The sequence below is a fragment of the Cibotium barometz genome, chromosome 21 (assembly GCF_041138505.1).
Source record: "Cibotium barometz isolate CiBa-2024 chromosome 21, ASM4113850v1, whole genome shotgun sequence".
Taxonomy (NCBI): domain Eukaryota; kingdom Viridiplantae; phylum Streptophyta; class Polypodiopsida; order Cyatheales; family Cibotiaceae; genus Cibotium; species Cibotium barometz.
Window position 1 is genome coordinate 31,321,041 of NC_141066.1, and position 17,719 is coordinate 31,338,759.

General features: G+C 45.2%; 1 protein-coding gene across 2 annotated transcripts in view; it reads right to left on the reverse strand.

The window, feature by feature from the left end:
- The window catches only part of LOC147627075 (uncharacterized), an 87,759-nt gene that overhangs the window by 63,434 nt on the left and 6,606 nt on the right, over window positions 1-17,719 (reverse strand). Inside the window, exons 2-4 of one of the 2 annotated variants that reach the window (XM_086815643.1) lie at window positions 8,151-8,652; window positions 7,868-7,955; window positions 7,602-7,783 (exon numbers count right to left, since the gene is read on the reverse strand). In XM_086815643.1, coding sequence (XP_086671769.1) covers window positions 7,602-7,783; window positions 7,868-7,955; window positions 8,151-8,652 — 772 coding nt within the window. Of the gene's footprint in view, window positions 1-7,601; window positions 7,793-7,867; window positions 7,956-8,150; window positions 8,653-17,719 lie in introns of both variants that reach the window. The other variant, XM_086815641.1, reaches the window with a different exon arrangement.

A 17,719-nucleotide genomic window follows, 5' to 3' on the forward strand; every position in this document is an offset into this window, starting at 1 on the left:
ACATATTATGAGATGGAGGCACCTCCATAGTGTACCCCCCGTCCCACATGATATTGTATCCCCTCACTGTACTCCACTCACCTCCATAGCGTACCCCCCCCTCACTATATCCACCATGATGTAACTTTTTGGTCTCATAGGTCATTATGGCCTTTCGAAGACGTTAATATAACATTTCATTTCATCTCTCTCTCTCTCTCTCTCTCTCTCTCTCTCTCTCTCTCTCTCTCTCTCTCGTTTAGTTTCATATTTTTTCAAAGTTTAACCCATGAAATTGTTGTTTTCTTGAAGATAAGCTAGTACCCATGCCACAGCCCTTAGTACCTTACGAAGGCCTATTTCAGTAGTATCGGAGTGAAGGTTATATCTCTCTCCTACAAGGGATAACGATCTTTACATGCAATGCTTTTTGCTTTTTCTTCAAGCAATCGGAAGCACTCACCACCAAGAAGAGGACCAAGCCACCAAAAGTGGAAAGCAAACCCAAGAAGACCAAAGAACTCAGATGGTTAAAGAAACTATGACCAATTTTGACGCTACTCTCCAAGATCCCAATTGGATGAAAATTCTTGAGCAACTATCTTAGAAGATCGAGCAAATGAAGAAGGGAATGAGAAACCAACAAAGGATAATGCGGTCGAAAATCAAGAGTCTTCATCAAAGAGATCACCCAGTCCTCGTGCCATTTCAAATCAGCCCACTCTCATCATGGGAAAAGTCGACATGGTCAAGAAAGGTCCAAGAACCCATCTTCTTCATAAAGCCTTTCATCTTCCTCATCTTCTTCTTCTTCTTCTTCTTCTTCTTCTAGGTCACCCTCTCCACGGCATGGAAAGAAAGGGAAGAAAGGTAAGCGCAAAGCTAAGGAGTTCAAAGGAGGAGGAAGGACGGTGCAATTTACACCATATGATGGAGCTTATGGTTACACAAACAAAGCCCTCACTTTTATCCGCCAATTTGATATTGCTTTTGGTTTCGAAAACTATTCGGAGTCATTCAAGATTCGCATACCTAATTTGCATCTTACGGAAACAGCTAATGCATGGTGGGGTGCACTCATGGTTCAGGGAACATCTCCCAAGAAATGGAAAGACTTCAAAAAGCAATTTTATGATCAGTTTTTACCTAACAAGTTTGAAGATGATGTGCACCTTACATGGGAAAGATAGTGGATAGAAATAGGTGAGACAGTTGATCACTACGATAAGAAATTTTGGGATGCATATCTCAAGATTACTCCTTTTAATGAGATTTCTGAGAAGTCTAAGAAGTATCGTATTGAGATGGTTTGCATGACAACATTCGACATTTTGTGAATGTATGCGCGAATGATACCATCCAAAATTTGATGCATTTAGTTTCAATTGGTGCAAGGGTCTACATGGTAAGAAAAAGACAAGTATTGGAGATGAAAGTCTTCGGTACTTGAGAAGCATGAAAACCCCAAGAATAAGTTTCAACCTATGAAGCCGAGGGGTATTCCAAACTCCTACAAAGGAAAGCACAACTTGACCAACAAGCAAATAGAGGTCTACCACAAGAAAGGAAAATGCTTTAGAAGTGGCAGAGAGGGGCACATGTCGGCCCAGTGTCTAAATCATCCTAAGGGACCTAGAGAGCAAGTAAAGCCCAAGGAAAAGTCTAAGCCACTGGTTGGTGGGATCCCTGATGTATTGGGAAATACTTCAGAACCCAAGGCTAGAGAGTTATGCCTCTCTTGAGCCAAAGTGCGTGACAAGAATGCTCTAGTGTTGTTTGACATGGGAGGCACACATAATTTGATTTCCATAGAGCTTGCAGAACAAGTGTTTAATGGTGATGCAGTGGCAGTAATGCCTATCATTGGTAAGTTGAGGATTCATGTCCAAGGTTATGTGGACTATGAGGGTTTCTATATTTCACCTTTGAAGCACTCGGATGTCATCTTAGGAATGCTATGGTTCCATAGGAAGAGTGCTATTATCCAGATTCCCGAGAAGACTATTTCTCTTAAGCATAAGAATAAGGATATCACTATTGTAGCAAAGAAGAAGGGAGATACCATCCCTTTGTATCCCATGTATCTATTTCCAAAGCAATAAAGTCTTCCATCTTCGCGTATATGATCTTTGTGAAGGATAAGAGTGAAGACTCAATGAAAGATTTGAACTCTCTTCAGAGGAAGGGACTACAGTTTCTAGAGGGATACAAGAATTGTTTCACGGATGTTATTCCAGGAGAATTGCCTCCTAAGCGACCACAGGATCATGTGAGTTGATTCTAGGGAGTTCACCCCCGAATTGACCTCCTTACCATGTGAGTGCGATACAACAAGAAGAGATTATGACACAAGTACAGGACTTGTTATCAAAGGGGTTGATACGGCCTAGTTCTTCACCCTTTTATTCTCCAGTGCTTCTAGTGTAGAAGAGGCATGGCTCATTCCGCATGTGCGTGGATTACAGAGCCTTGAACAAGATTAGAATCAAGAATCGGTTTCCTATACTGAGGGTTGATGATATATTGGATCGGCTAGAAGGCATGGCATGCTTTAGGCGGATTGACTTGAAGAGTGGCTATCATCAGATTTGGATCAAGCCACAAGATATTCACAAGACTACCTTCCGTACCACTTTTGGATTGTATGAGTATTCGGTGATGCCTTTTGGACTCACAAGTGCTCCAAATACCTTCAACCGCATGATGGATCGGATCTTTAGACCACATCGGAAGTATGCAGGCACTTTCTTTGATGACATCATTGTGTTTTCCAAGACTGACCAAGAACACAGAAAGCATTTAGCTAAGGTATTTCAGAAGTTGTAGAAGCACAAGTTGTTCATCGATGGAAAGAAGAGTGAATTTTTCTTAGAAAAAATACGTTACTTTGGACATATAGTGTCTAAGGAAGGAGTGCGGATGGATCCAGTAAAGCTTGAGGCCATCGAGAATTGGCCAGAATTGAAATCCGTACATGCAGTGCGCAGTTTCTTAGGGTTATGTTCCCATTACAAGAGGCTTATTAGAAACTTTGCTACCATTGCCGCTCCGTTGCATGATCTAACCAAGAAGAAAGTAGTGTTCAAATGGGGTGAGTGTCAGAGACATGCCTTCAACTTATTAAAGGAGAAGCTTACTATTGGACCAGTATTGATCATTCCAGACCTAGTGAAACCTTTTGGTGGAATGTGATGCAAGTTGAGTTTGTATAGGCACAGTTTTGCAACAAGAAAGACGTGGTTGCCTTTTAGAACCGAAGGTTGCAACATGCCAAGAAACACTTGAAGGTTTATGAGAAAGAACTTCTAGCCGTGATTCATGCTCTTACATCATGGAGGCATTATTTACTTGGGGCTGATTTCATGGTGAAGACAGATCATCAAAGTTTGAGATATTTTTTGACCCAAACTAAGCTTTCTGAGAAGCATATGAGGTGGGCACACTTTTTGTCCATGTTTCATTTCCAGATTATCCATACAACATAGAGAGTTGGATCCCATGAGAGATCACTACGAGCATGATGAGAACTTTGGTGGGATTATGCAGAAGCTAGAGGATGGTCAGACAGTTAATCACTATTCCTTGAAAGAGGGATATTTGATGATGGATACACGTTACCAAGGATTTGAGGCAAAAAGTAATTGTAAAGTCACATGCTGGTACCACCTTACGCAGGGCATAGAGGTATTTCTTCTACTACGCAAGCTTTGGAACAGTACTTCTATTGGTGTAGCATGAGAAAGGATATTGAAAAGTATGTAACCAAGTGTTCGACTTATCAAAAAGGTTAAGTATAATCGTCAAAAGACTCCAAGACTACTTATGGGAAAGTATAGCAATACTATGAGATCCACGGGAGGTTTCATTGTCTGTTTCATGAGGGATTTGGTCCACTCTCTAAGAACATTGACTTCCCACACCAGCATTGCCTAGGACTCTTCCTAGCTGAGCTCCAAAGACACACAGACACTTTCTTGAGAGAGCTTCGGCCCCAACCACCCCGACCCCTCCCTCGCCAACCAACCATCACCTATTTCTTCCAGACCCAAGGGGTGGAGGACACCCATACAGTGGATCCTGTGGACCCACCTTGCCCGAGAGGAGTTACCTCGGACCGGGCCTCTACATTCCAGCATGCCCCACACCCCCAGCCTCACGGACGTCAGTCATGATCCCCTCATCACCTCCAGATCCAAGACATGCTCCATCACCATCGAGCTACCTTTCCACGTGACGTAGCTGAGGGAGACCTCTCGACCATACTCATTAGCCCCTGATTGATATTTTAGAGTGATATACCATCTATTGAGGGTTGATGCTCGTATCATGTTCCATGTTCCTAGTATTCCTTGATGAGTTTACATCATAGTAACATGAAACGTTTTGTCCGTTTCGTCGTTTCAAAGGTTTCGTTTCATTTTGTTCTTCTGTTTTGGACGAAACGCAAAGGTTTCGAAATGACACTTCTTATATACACATACCGTATCAGGGGATTTGCGAGGAGCCATGATGGGAAAGGGTTTGGACATGCAATTGAAAGCTAAAAATTTGGGAGAAAATCTGAAATTTCAGAAATTCAACATGAAAATGCCCAAATTTATGGGAGATTGGAGGAGAGAACGTGATTAGAGACTAATGGGCATGAAATTCATGATGTTGGGAGGGGTTTCACTCTAGGTTTTTGGTATTTTCATAATTTGGGCAAGAAAAGAAGAGAAGGAGAGGAGGAAAGAAATTGGAAGGGAAGAGGTGAAAAGGAAGGAGGTGAGAGCTTAGAAGGAGAGGAAGAGGAGGACTTAAGGGTAAGAGGAGGAGGGAAGAGGAGGGTGGACCGTGGAGGAGAAGAGAGAAAGAGAGAAGGGAAGAGAAGGGGAGGGAAGAGGAGGCATCGAGGAGGGAAGAGGAGTGGACGAGGAGAAGAGGCGGAGCAGCCAACTGCAGCACGGAGCCGCCGGGAAGAACCGTGGGATGACAGCCAGAAATCACATTTGTACACAACCACCAAAAAAAAAAAAAGAAACTTCCTCCCATTTTTTGACCTTACATGACATTTAGGCGAAATGCCGATTCAATGTAGAGGTTTCATTTTGTTTCGCAAAGTTTCGTGCCGTTTGAGAGAGTCAAACGCGTTTTTATGTAAGTATCGTTTACATGGACATTATTGTATCGCGTTGGCCTCATAGGCCCATTGGGTCTTTAGTAGACTCTCTCTCTCTCTCTCTCTCTCTCTCTTATTCGTGGATGTATGGAGAAGAGCAAGAAAAGGATACCACCCGACTACATCCACTTGTCCTCCGTTTTCCAGACTTGGGGAGTCACTAGGCATCATTTGATAGTAGGGTAGCCTTGAAGGGGGAGTTGGAGAAGGCCATGGCAGCCCATAGGGAAGGAAAGTGGGCAGTATACCGAGATGGAAGACTCATCATTATGGAGCGGCGTCCCACCCCTAAATAGGGGGACGGGGTCTATTAGACTACACGCATCAAGATGGCAACCTGGAACTATAATGGGCTCTGTGGTCAGATGTGGGAGGCTTCTGGGAGACATTTACAAGACGAGATATCGGCTTCTATACAGAGACACACCAGAGCTCGGAGAGGGGATTGCCTCATGTTGCCAGATACTAGTTGGAGTCAGCTTACAACAGCATGCATACCCGCAGGACAGGAGTATGGGGGTCAAGAGGAGTAGCAGTCCTATTTAGGTCACAACTTCAGGGTATGATGAGCATAGTCAGGTGGGATAAGGATGCAAGATACATGTGGATTAGGCTACAACTTACACCCACCAGATACATAAACATCGTGGTTTGCTACTTTGCAATAGATACTTTGCGATATGCTATACAGGTTAGTCTCGATGGATTATATTATGGGACCCCCTGAGCTTGCTTCACTCATGTCCGAGTTCACCTTTCGATATGATTGCTACAGTTACACATTCGAGATACATGGATTACCCCAAGGAATCCCCTACCACCCAAGATGCAGTACTACAGTGACCATTTTCTGAGGCTTACACCCTACAGAGGCCAGGGTACGTGGATGTTTTCATGTCGCATGCCATGAGGATAGAACTTGGCAGGCTCAAGTTGGAGGTTGGTAGGGCAACAAGGATCCCTAGAGAGAGCAAACTCTGTAGATTGTGCCATGGAGGAGTAGAGTCTGAGGAGCATTATATTTGTCAGTGCCCGGTGTATTATGAGATTAGGAGGAGATTCCACTGCCCATTCAGAGAGAGGTTTCGGCCATTATCTCGGGTTGTGGAGTATCCAAATCAACATTGTCTCAGGCTCTTCCTAATGGAGATCCGACGACACAGAGAGTTCAGTGATCCTTGACCCCGTCACCCATCACTAGTTTTTTCCGCCCACAGGAGGAGGACACTACAACCGATGAGGCCACCACAGTAGTGATGAGGGGCCCATCATCTCGCCCCTCAACTGGAGTTACCCTACCTAGTGCCACCGCACTTCGAAGAGCCAGACAGCCTCACCCTCCTAGACCTTGAGCACTCCAGGCTCACCAGCCACAGATTGATGAGATCCTCGCCCGCCACCGAGCATCTGTAGCTGCTGCCTCGCCCCAGCTTTTCCTCAGCCCTACAGATCTAGGGGGCCTCCTCACCCCCTCGATGATGGACATCTTTTTAGGCACTCCTGCCCTTACCCCATCGCGCATCGGGCCGGCTTCCGTCTTCTCCCGTGTCCTTGACCACAGCTACACCTAGGTGATTGTGAAAATGGTGCTCCCTCTTGAAGACAAAGTGAACAAGATCGAAGAATAGGCTCCAAAGGCCCTTTCAAACCAAAAGAAGCTGATAGACAGGACATCAAACCAGCATCAAAAAGAGATTCATGTTGTCAAGACTGAGATCCAGGGCAAAGAGGAAATGTACAAAGTTCAAACAGCTGCAAAATGAGATGCGACAAGAGATGGAAGCCTGGAAGGACACATGTCTGGCTGCATGAATGGAGAAATGTATGGAATTATGCAAAGAAGAGATGCACAAGTATGGCAAAGAGGAAGGAGAACTAGCTACACAAGAAGCCCTTGCTCTAGAGATTGCCCAGTTGCGAGACACCGATGCCAAACTTGAGGCGGAACTAGAGAAGGCTAAGAAGGCAATCACAGTAGAGATTCAAAAGGCCAAATCAAGATTCCGGGAGGAGCATGCAGGCCTCCGAAAAGACATGGAAGCAACCAAAGAAGATGTTGGAGAAACCTCCAAATGGGTTGAGGTTGTGAAAAAGCAAAAAAACAGTCCACACCCCGAATGCCACATCCATCATGATGGCCACGCTTGAAGAAGACAAGCGTCGCCAATCTTGGGCTCTACATGTGCGAGTAGCAGGCTTGCAAGTGGGCAACTCTACCTCACCAATCTAAAAGAAAGAACCAAGAAACATATTGAAACAGATACATTGCTTCAATTATGAAGAGAGAGGTTTTGGGAGAGTGTGCATGTGACATGCAACTTTACAAAAGATAGCAAGCAGCTTTTTTCAGGCATGGGACCATCAACATTTTCAAGTACTGATTTTTTTTTTAAACAATCACAAGTAAACTCTAAAGCATTGCGCAATGATAGGATCAGCTGGCATTTTGATACAGTCCAAATACCTCTGTGTAAGAGAATGAAACAAGCCGAGAGTTTCCAAGCCAGCGTAAGCCACGAACTGAACTGGTGTGAACTAGAAATGAACTTGTTATAGCATTAGACATGGCATCAACAAGCTCGATAGTGCCACCTTGTGTGGCTAAAGCTACAAGGGGAACTGAAACTGCTTGCCCATTTCCACCACCTACGCAAACTTTAAAAAACATTTAGTCGTCTAAAATATTTACACTGGAGATTACAGTTCAGACAGCAACAACCGAACTCTCACCAGGTGCGGTAGCCAATAGAGAAGGCACAGGAACAGCTAATGTAGTTATTGAAGACGGCAGAAGGTTCAGCTGGCCTGTTAGCAATAGCTGGCCACAAAACAAATCACTCAAAACCTAAATCATTTACAAAAGAGACACAGGGATCCTCAAATACAGACAGCTTCCTCCAAACTCAGAACTTTCAATTAAGCCTCTTCCACATCTTGGTAACATTTTCATATTTAAAGGAAAAAGAAAGATAATAGAATGAATGTCCACCATTGATCCCCTTAGGTATCCCACCTTGAATGTTAGAGTGAGAAGATTTGAATCAAGCTTTCCTGATGGAATATCTTGGCTTCCTGCCTCGCCGTTCTCTCTACTTTCTTCATCTTTAATAAGAAGACTTGATTTGTCACTGGCATTTACAGCTATGTTTTCTGAAGAATGTCCACCAGAGCCCCCAGAAACCATAGACCAATGCCATAATCTCCCATCATCAGAAATAGATAAAAGTGTAGTCTCAACAGAAGCCTTATCTTCATCCTTCAATCTAGAAGATAAAGGGCTGCTGTTGCCAGCTACTGGAGTGGTGATTGCTACTAAAGGTACAGATCCTGGCTTTGGAGATGGTTTCAGTTGTAGGGAAGGAGCGGAGGACTCTTTCAGTATGTTGTTTCCTGAGTTCTCTACAAGAATCTGGAATGAGCAATTCACAACAGAAAGGATAGCTGGGGCAGGCACAGATGTTCCCAATGAAGGCAAGAGGACATCCATGAAACAAAGAGAATAGACCTGCTGATTTCTGCAAAAGTCCAGAGCGAAGGTCTGTTTAAATTAGCCAGGTAAAAGACCAACCTCCAAACCCTACCAACATATGCATTGTATCCGATGATGTACTTTTTCTAAAAAACAATCTCAAGGGCAGAAAAAGCTAGAGATCTAAGCACTTAAAATATTGAAAGAGATAAATTCTAACACTCGGCGATGCTGCAAAACATGCTGTGCAAGTACACTGTACAACACAATAGGGACCAAAAAAATCAAGCTGGTTCCATGCCCCACCCAAGGTTCTTCTAATTTCTCAGCGTGCATGAACCTTACCAAAAGGGAACTCTACATTTATACCAAGTCACACAAATCACAATTAGAATCAATCAATCAGACCAAAGAAGAAGTGGAACTCGCACTTCCTTCTTCAAAAAACACATTTCCATCAACCAATGACCAAAAAGCATCAAGAAAACTATGCTTATGAGTTCTTTCAAAATCTGACAGTCTGACTCTGGTCAAAGCTGAATGAAATGGTCACATACATCAGCCTTGATCAACCCTGATCCAAGTTCCTCAAAATGGATCAAATCTAGTCAAAAACAGTTCAAATGATTAAATATAGTTAAAAGGAGTCATGATTGCTACCTTAACCTGCCTTGGTGCTAACGACTTTCAAGCTTCAAATCTCCTCAAAAGTGAGGAAGCGTCTCACTTGATTTGTTGGTGCTTTTCTTTTTCATGTGTTTTCCTTCTTTGTTTTTTGCCTTGCACGTTGATCTACACTTGTCATAATCATGCAAGAGTAGACTCAAATCGATTATCTCAAACAGTTCCTTCTTTTCATATGTAAAATCTTGTGTAACTTTTTCCCCTTACTTCCACTGTCTTCTGGTTTCTTTGCCATCCACATTGAATTACACTCATCATAATGAAGCAAAAGTTGACTTAAAGCAGTTGTCTTCCCTTTGCCTATTAAATCTTGTGTGACTTGCCAGTTTCCATCAATGCAAAATGTCTTCTTTCCTTCATGCAATCGATACCAAGCACATTCTCTTGGTGAAATCAGCCCGCCATGAAAAAAAACAGCAAATGCTGAATGAAAGGAGTATGGTTCATGACACTTTGGACCTACAGTCAACATTGTCCATCAAGGGATTCAACCCACTTGAGAATAGCAAGTCATGTTGGATGAATGTTAGGAGCAGGGGAGAGTGTTGTGTGACCCTCAAATGAAGCAACAAATGTACTAGCCTCTCACGTGCACACTCTCCTAAGTGTGACGTGAACATGCTTCTATCCATTGGGGGTTGCGGAGTAGACATCATCCAGGCTTTTGGCACCCAAACAGAGGGGTTTCCTACGTAGAAGCCTTGGGATCCATCGGGGCTCAGGTTGAGGGTACAACACCTTTGCTTGAGGCTCCAAACTGGAGCTCATGGTGGGTAGGCTTTGGATTGATTATTAGAGGCTAGCATGTCTTTACTTTAGCATTGTACCTACCTTGGTTAACCATGGCATACTTGGGTACCATGGCCCCCATCCTGAGATATACCTAGAAGGCTAGTGATTAGACAACCACTTACATAATTAGTATTGGCTACCTTGGGGATTTTCCTTCACAAGTTTTCATCATATCTACTTTCTTCTACCTCTACTTTCTTCCTTGTTCCATCTCCATTGCTTTCCTCCACTCTTCTTACTGCTTTCTTTGGCATTTTTTATCAGTTTTCCATTTAGTACCCTTCTTCTTTAACAAGGGTGAGGCAGCCTCAAAAGTCGAGTACGTGGCCAGATTCATGTGTTTGTAAAGGTATTGTGCTGATCTTTGTAATATTGTCCAAGCGCCCAATGACCAGCCCAGCGTGGACAGAGTTATTTGATTATTGTGTGAACACACTAAGTTAGACATTATTATTAGGGTTGGAAGTGTTGGTAGCCAACTCACCAACAATAGACACAAAAAATAGGAGTCCAGGCCCTAGCCATATTCATTCATTGATCAATGAATGAATATGGCTAGGGCCTAGACTCCTATTTTTTGTGTCTATTGTTGAGAACCTAGGAGTAGTACTACCATTGATATCTCCATTCAACATTGTATATATTTCATGTTAGTAATACAAGGTAGATTAGGTTCTCTCTCTCTACAGTGTATTGAGCATGAAGAAGAGGCAGTTTGTGCATAGGTTTAAGTCTTTGATTAGGTGCTAATCGCAATTAATCAATTCATAAACAAGGTATCAAAGCGTCAAGTTTTTTACGGCAATGTCAAGCACATCTCGCACTTGGATGCCACACGGACATATCTCAACAAAAGTTGCAGAACCATAGTTGTTACGAGGTGTGCCTCTATGTTAGACATCATCCCCTTGTTGCTGGCTTCTTGTTTGGTGTCCTATTTTAGCCTCTAGGGCTGACCATGTTAGCTAGAGGGGCTAGTCACCCCTCACATATGTTTTCCCATATTATTCCCCATTTTATGGAGTCTTGGGCTTTTTCCCTAGTCGTGGAGGACCTTTTCCCTAGTCGGCTGCCTTCATATGTATTATGGGCATATATATAGCTGGCTTGCCTCCCTCATTCTTCACTGCTTGCTTAGCATTGTTTGCTGCAGTCCCTCAAATACGAGGTTTTCCTCCCCTCTTGCTTGGGACATGTATTCCTTTTGATGATGATATTGAGAGCAAGTTCTCACCCGTGTTTCCTCTCCATCTTTCTCTCTCACTCTCTCTCCTGTGTTTCCACTTTCCCTTCTTCCACTGCACATTCTATCATGGTATTAGAGCACCGGTGAAGAACAGTGTTGGATGCTCCCTCCTCTCCCTCCTGCATTTTTGCGTTTTCAGCAAGGTGGACAGATCTGCATTTTTTTTTCTCTCAGGTTGCTGCTGGTCACTTGCCTCTTTCAGGCGCTTCTCCATTGCAGCCCATGGTCATCCATAGCCGGTTTGACCTCTTGAGACTTCCCCCTCACCTGTTTTATGCTCCGTTTTGAGGGCTGCAGCACCTAGAGTGCTACGTTTTTTCTTCTGGTGGTTTTCTACAGCAGTTTGCAGCGTTTTCAGCATTTACCACTCCCTGTAGTGTTTGGCAGCTTGTTTTGTACAGGACCAGCAGCATACATGCTGCGTTTTTTTCTACAGGTTGTTTCTTCTAGTGCTGTTTGCTGATCTGAGGACTTGGTGGTGCCATATCTCTTCTGCTTTTCCAGAATTTGCCCTACCTCCTGCCCCAAACACTTCTGTGTTTTCAGATTTGCAGCCATGGTTGCTACGTTTTTCTGAGTTGTTTCTGCTGGTAACTCTACCTTCACTTGGGCTCCTCCCGTTGGACCCAAAGGTACCTTCTCTTCAGCGTTTTCCTCATAGGAGGTGTGGACACTGGTTGGCCTGAATTTTCAAAATTGCAGCCATATCAGCAAAGAAACGTGTTTCTTTCGAAAAGAAACGTATAGGCCGTTTCTTACAATAAGAAACGTTTCTTTCATTAAAAAAACGTGAGGTAAGGGTTTTTTAATTGACTTTAGCCTTAGCAAAGGTTTAAGGTTTTGACATTTTCAATCCCCTGCTCGCTCTCTCTCTCTCTCTCTGTGCCACGTTCTCTGAGCCCCTACACAGCAAGGAATCACTCTCCAGAGAGCAGAGACACTCAGAGCCCACAGGAGACAAAGGACACCTGGCTTTCGGACACCACGCCTATACCATAGAGAGATGACAGAGATCATAGCTCAGTTTCACAAAGAGGGTGCGGAGCGACTGGCTCGCTTCAGAGCAGACCCAGGCATGTTCTTCAGGGAGCTGTGGACACCCCCTTCATTGATGTATACCATTTTATACCCCCGTTCCGTACGGAAGGTTGTCTTAGGGATGTCCCCCTCCACAATCCTCACCTGGTGGTGCCCACTCTTTAAACGATTCCATTGCCTTGGAAAGGCGATACGAAAACTTGCTCGGGGGTTCTGAGCCTAGGAGGAGGTCAATCTTGTGGTCCTCTGGTCTGGACGAGGGGTGCTGGGGAGGGAGACTGTCCCAAAGAAAAATCTTCTGGAACTTCTCATGGAGAGCCGAGTACTTCTCGGAAGCGCAGGCCACCGTCTGGGCTGCCTGGATGTATATCATGGCACAATGTGCGCCTTTCTTGACTGCTCGCTTAGCCTACAAGTGGCTTATGGGCGAAAAGTTTAGAATTCTTGGCTCACACTTAATGGTCACTGGGGCATTTGACACATTCCCATTGATCTGGAACGTGTGCTTGTCCCACTTGACATCGAGAAGAAACTTGTGAATTTTGAAACCGCTATATACCCAAAATTATGTCTACTCCTACAAGAGGAGCAACCATAAAATCACGCACAAATTCTATGCCCTAAATAACTAACTTAGCACCTAGAGCTTTATACTTGACGCTCGTTGTGATGCCTATGCTAAAACCCTCAACCTGTTTGTTCACCGAAGTCAGGACGAAACGGGCACGCCTAGCGGCCTGTTCTGTGACCACATCCTCCGTGCTGCAGCTGTCAAACAAGACAACGACTCTCTGGCCACCTATGTAGCCAAAGGACTTGAGCAATTCGTTGCGCTCATACTCTTGGTCATGGGCGCCCTTCTGCTTATCTTTGAGTTCCTAGCTAATAATTGCTCCAACTGAAGCACTAGGATTTGAAGAACTAGTCTCTGTGGGAGCTGGGCTCACCACGGCAGCTGTGGAGGCAGCGGCGGCGGTCTTTGGAGTCTTCTTAGGACACTCCCGAGAAGTATGTCCTTTTGTATGACAAAGGAAACATCTACCCTCCTTCTTGTACTAAGAAAGCTCCTCAACACTCAACTTTTCGCCTGTCTTGCTTGCCTCCGCTTTCTGGTCTAGAGTAAGGTTAGACGCATTTGTTCAAGTTCTTGGAGCCAGAGGCTCCCGTGCTCTGTCCTGGGGAAGACCTCGTCTGGTTCTGGCCTTTTTCCCCCCTTGGGAGTAGCCCTGAGAGCAGCCGGCTGGGAAGTCTTGGGCTTGCCACCATTATGCTTCATTTCTGCACTCTGCGCAAGCGAGAGTGCGTCTTCGAAGGTGGTTGGCCTAAACATACGCACCTCCCACTGGATTTGTGCGTCAAGGCCATACAAAAACTACCTTTCTTGTCCGAATCACATAAGCCTAATTGTAAACATAAAGTCAAAATTCTATTGGCAAACTAAAAAACTGGTTGCGCGTTCTGACGCGCTCCCTTGAACTCGTCTTCGAGTCGCTCAAGGTGGTGGGGCGGTAGAAACCGCTCCTTAAGGTTGCAGACAAACTCGTCCCACACATAAGCTGCCATACCTAATCTGGTGTGGACATGAGCCCACTGAGTCCACCAAGGAATGGCCTCACCTTCGGAGTACCAACCGGCTAAGATCACTCTGTCAGTATCTGTCTTTCTAACTGCGGCAAAGTAAGCTTCAAACTGATGCAACCATGAATAAAGAGTTATGGGATCGAGTTTACCATTATACTTACTGATGAAGTTCATTTTCTCGAGAAAATGATTCAAAAGCGCCGCTGGTGTCAATCTGGCGTCCAAAGCAGCAAGGTAATGCTCATGTTCCACATGTCGCATGGCTTCGTCTTCACATTGTCGGATCTCCAATGCACACATCTCAACCCAAGCAAAGAGCTCAGCTACGGTCGTGACCCCACGAGAGGGTCCCTGTGTCGAGGATCTAGAATCTGGGATACGGAAGGAGAGGGAGGAGGAGATGGAAAACGCAACGCTGGAGAACGGGTACGCTCTTCCAGAGCCAAGATCTGCGCCTTCTGCTCTTCCAACTTGGTTGTTTGGTCTGCAATTGCTCGCATCATCTGCTAGAACATATCTGTAACACTCAAGCCTGGTGCCCTAGCTGGGCTGCCCGGTGCACTCTGGTCCCAAGGTTCTTGGTCTCTCTTGTCGTCGAAGCTCGCCATAGCAGAAAAACGCGCTTCCTTTCCAGACCGCAATCTGACCATCCACTGTGTGTGGGAGACGTCCGGAGGCTTCCGAAGGCTGAAAACCAACCGTCCTTCGAGGGACAGGAGTTACTTCGAAAAGGGTAGTCCACCGGCGTCTAAAAACCAACCACACGAGCGCTGAATCTTTGCACTTGAAGTAGGCTCTGATACCACTGTAGCATGCGGAAGCTTCGAGGGAGATCGGTAGCTTCAATGCTCAGAAATCAGCACACTTTTCGCAACGGAATTAATGCACAAAACTGAATGAAGATGTGTAGAAAATAGAGAGAGGGAGAGAGGAGATGACACAATATTGGGTCCCAAATACCCTCTGTAGGCCCCCCACCACGAATGGTGTATTTGCTTTATTAGAATGATGTAAATCTGAAAAGAAAATACACGAAAACTTGACTTTTCTTGGCTGAGATAACTCTGCCCTTGACCTGCAGTCCTTCACCTCTTTGCGTTAGCAACTCCTTGGTTGTCTTGGCCCTTGATTGCCTTAGCTCTTGGTGAATTATGAGATAACACAATGGATTTGGGGCCTTGGTATTTATACTACCCAAAATAGGCAGTCGGCCAGCTCTAATCCAATCGGCTCTCTCAATAATTGCCCACGACTCTATAAACAGCATTAAATGCTGAATAAAATCAATAAAATGTTGCGCATCTTTTCCTTGATGGCTGGGCACTAGGCGCTTGGTTTTCTAACAGGCCTGGGCACTGTATGCATGCTGTTTGGAGCCTGGGCAGCCTGTATGGGCTGCCCCATACTTGCCCTTACAACCATAAAGAGGCTGGACAACCTGTATGCTACCCCTAGGGCTGTCCTACAGCCCTCCATGGCCTATCCATGGCTGGTGGGTACAGCCAGGGCCTTCCTGGCCCTCATGGGGCTGGTTTCACCGTCCCCATGCCCACACAAGTACTTGGGGTACCCCTATAGCTAGCCAATGATCTCGCATCCAGTACCATACCAGATACACAGAATCACTGACATCATTCCAGAGGGAGACTCACAGCGCGGACTCACACTGTTTCATGTGCAGGAGGACAGTGCACACCTGACCTTGGACTCATGTGCAGGACAATGCACACCTGACTTCGGACGACTGGGATGGAACCGTGGCTGACTCGTCTCGGACTAGGCTCACAAGGGACCACTTAAACCAAAGGTAAGCCCTTTCGAAGCACGACAGTAAAATGATGACTACCTCATAATCCCAACCTTCTTTCACGGATAATGACTCCTTACAGGCATATCTAGCATCATACATGGCATAAGCTTTGTAGAAACCTGGCTCTGATACCAATGAAAACGAAGGGCAGCTGTAACACGGAAATCTTATCGATCATGAATACTGATCAAACACATGACATGCCAGATAAGAGAGAAGAAAACAACTGTAACACACGGAAGCTCTGGGGGTCTTCCTTCAGCCCTAAACACTACTGAGAACATGCTAATGCAAAAACGTAAACAGAAGGGAGAGTAGAGAGAGAGAGATATGCTGGAAATTCAGTATATTGATATGGTACAAAAAGATACCTAATCTACAGCCCTAGGCTGCCTTCATACAAAAGGTGATAAACACCAAAATCTAGTCCTACTCTAAGGACCCATTCCATAAAGGAATGAATGATTCTAATGATGAGGCTTGAGTGCCTTTTATAGGCCCTTTGGAATAATGAAGTGCTGGCCAACCAGCAATCGTCCAGCCGACTGGCTATACAAATCATAAAAATGCTGCGCTTTGCAGCCGCCTTGCCATGTCATGATGCTCCTTCAGCCGCCTTGGTCTTTGGTACAGCCGACGTCTCCTAGAAGCAGCCGACAGTACCCCTTCAGCAGCCTTGGTCTTTGGTACAGCCGACGTCTCCTGGAAGCAGCCGACAGTACCCCTTCATGCAGCCTTGGTCTTTGGTACAGCCGACGTCTCCTGGAAGCAGCCGACAGTACCCCTTCATGCAGCCAACAGCATCCTGGTCTTCTCCAAGGCCACATCAGCCAATCTGCACTATGTGCTCCATAATCCTGGTTCTATCGGGTTCTTATACTCTTTTTCTGGCTGCCTCTTCTGGACCGGCATCTGAGAATGTCCATGGCATTTTATGCACATGACATCCCCCTCTGCTAAACTTGATGACGGGATTCCAACCTGTTCTTGGATGACTGTCATCATCCCACTCTATTTCCGGAGTCCCTCTGTGATCCATCCATCCCTGGCAACCCTTTTCTCTGAAAACCCGACCTGGTCTCCAAAACCACTCTGACTCTGAATAAGATCTATGCATATGTTCCCTCCAATCCCTAATCCATTCCTGCCCTGACTCTGAACACTGTCTTCGTCTTCATTCTTGAGAAATGAGTCTGGCACTCTCACATCACCCCTTGGAGGATAATCCTCCCTTGGGACCGTTGCCCGAGAACCTATCTGGCTCACAGGACTGCCATCCCCTCTGGCTTTGTGGAACACCACCAACAAACCTCCTGGGAGCTCTTCCTGTTCCTGTGTTCGTTGCCTTGGGCTTCGTACCCGTGTACTTTCCTGTACCTTGGACCTGTACACCATCATATGGGACTGAGTCAGTGTTTAGCTTTGCTAAGCCTGATGCTCTGATACCAATGTAACACGCGGAAGCTCTAGGGGTCTTCTTTCAGCCCTAAACACTACTGAGAACATGCTGATGCAAAAACGTAAACAGAAGGGAGAGTAGAGAGAGAGATATGCTGGAAATTTAGTATATTCATAAGGTACAAAAAGATACCTAATCTACAGCCCTAGGTTGCCTTCATACAAAAGGTGATAAACACCAAAATCTAGTCCTACTCTAATGACCCATTCCATAAAGGAATGAATGATTCTAATGATGAGACTTGAGTGCCTTTTATAGGCCCTTTGGAATAATGAAGTGCTGGCCGGCCAGCAATCGGCCAGCCGACTGGCTATATAAATCATAAAAATGCTGCGCTTTGCAGCCACCTTGGTCTTTGGTACAGCCGACGTCTCCTGGAAGCAGCTGACAGTACCCCTTCATGCAGCCGACAGCATCCTGGTCTTCTCCACGTCCACACTAGCCAATCTGCACTCTGTGCTCCATAATCCTGGAGCTATCTGGTTCTTATACTCTTTTTCTAG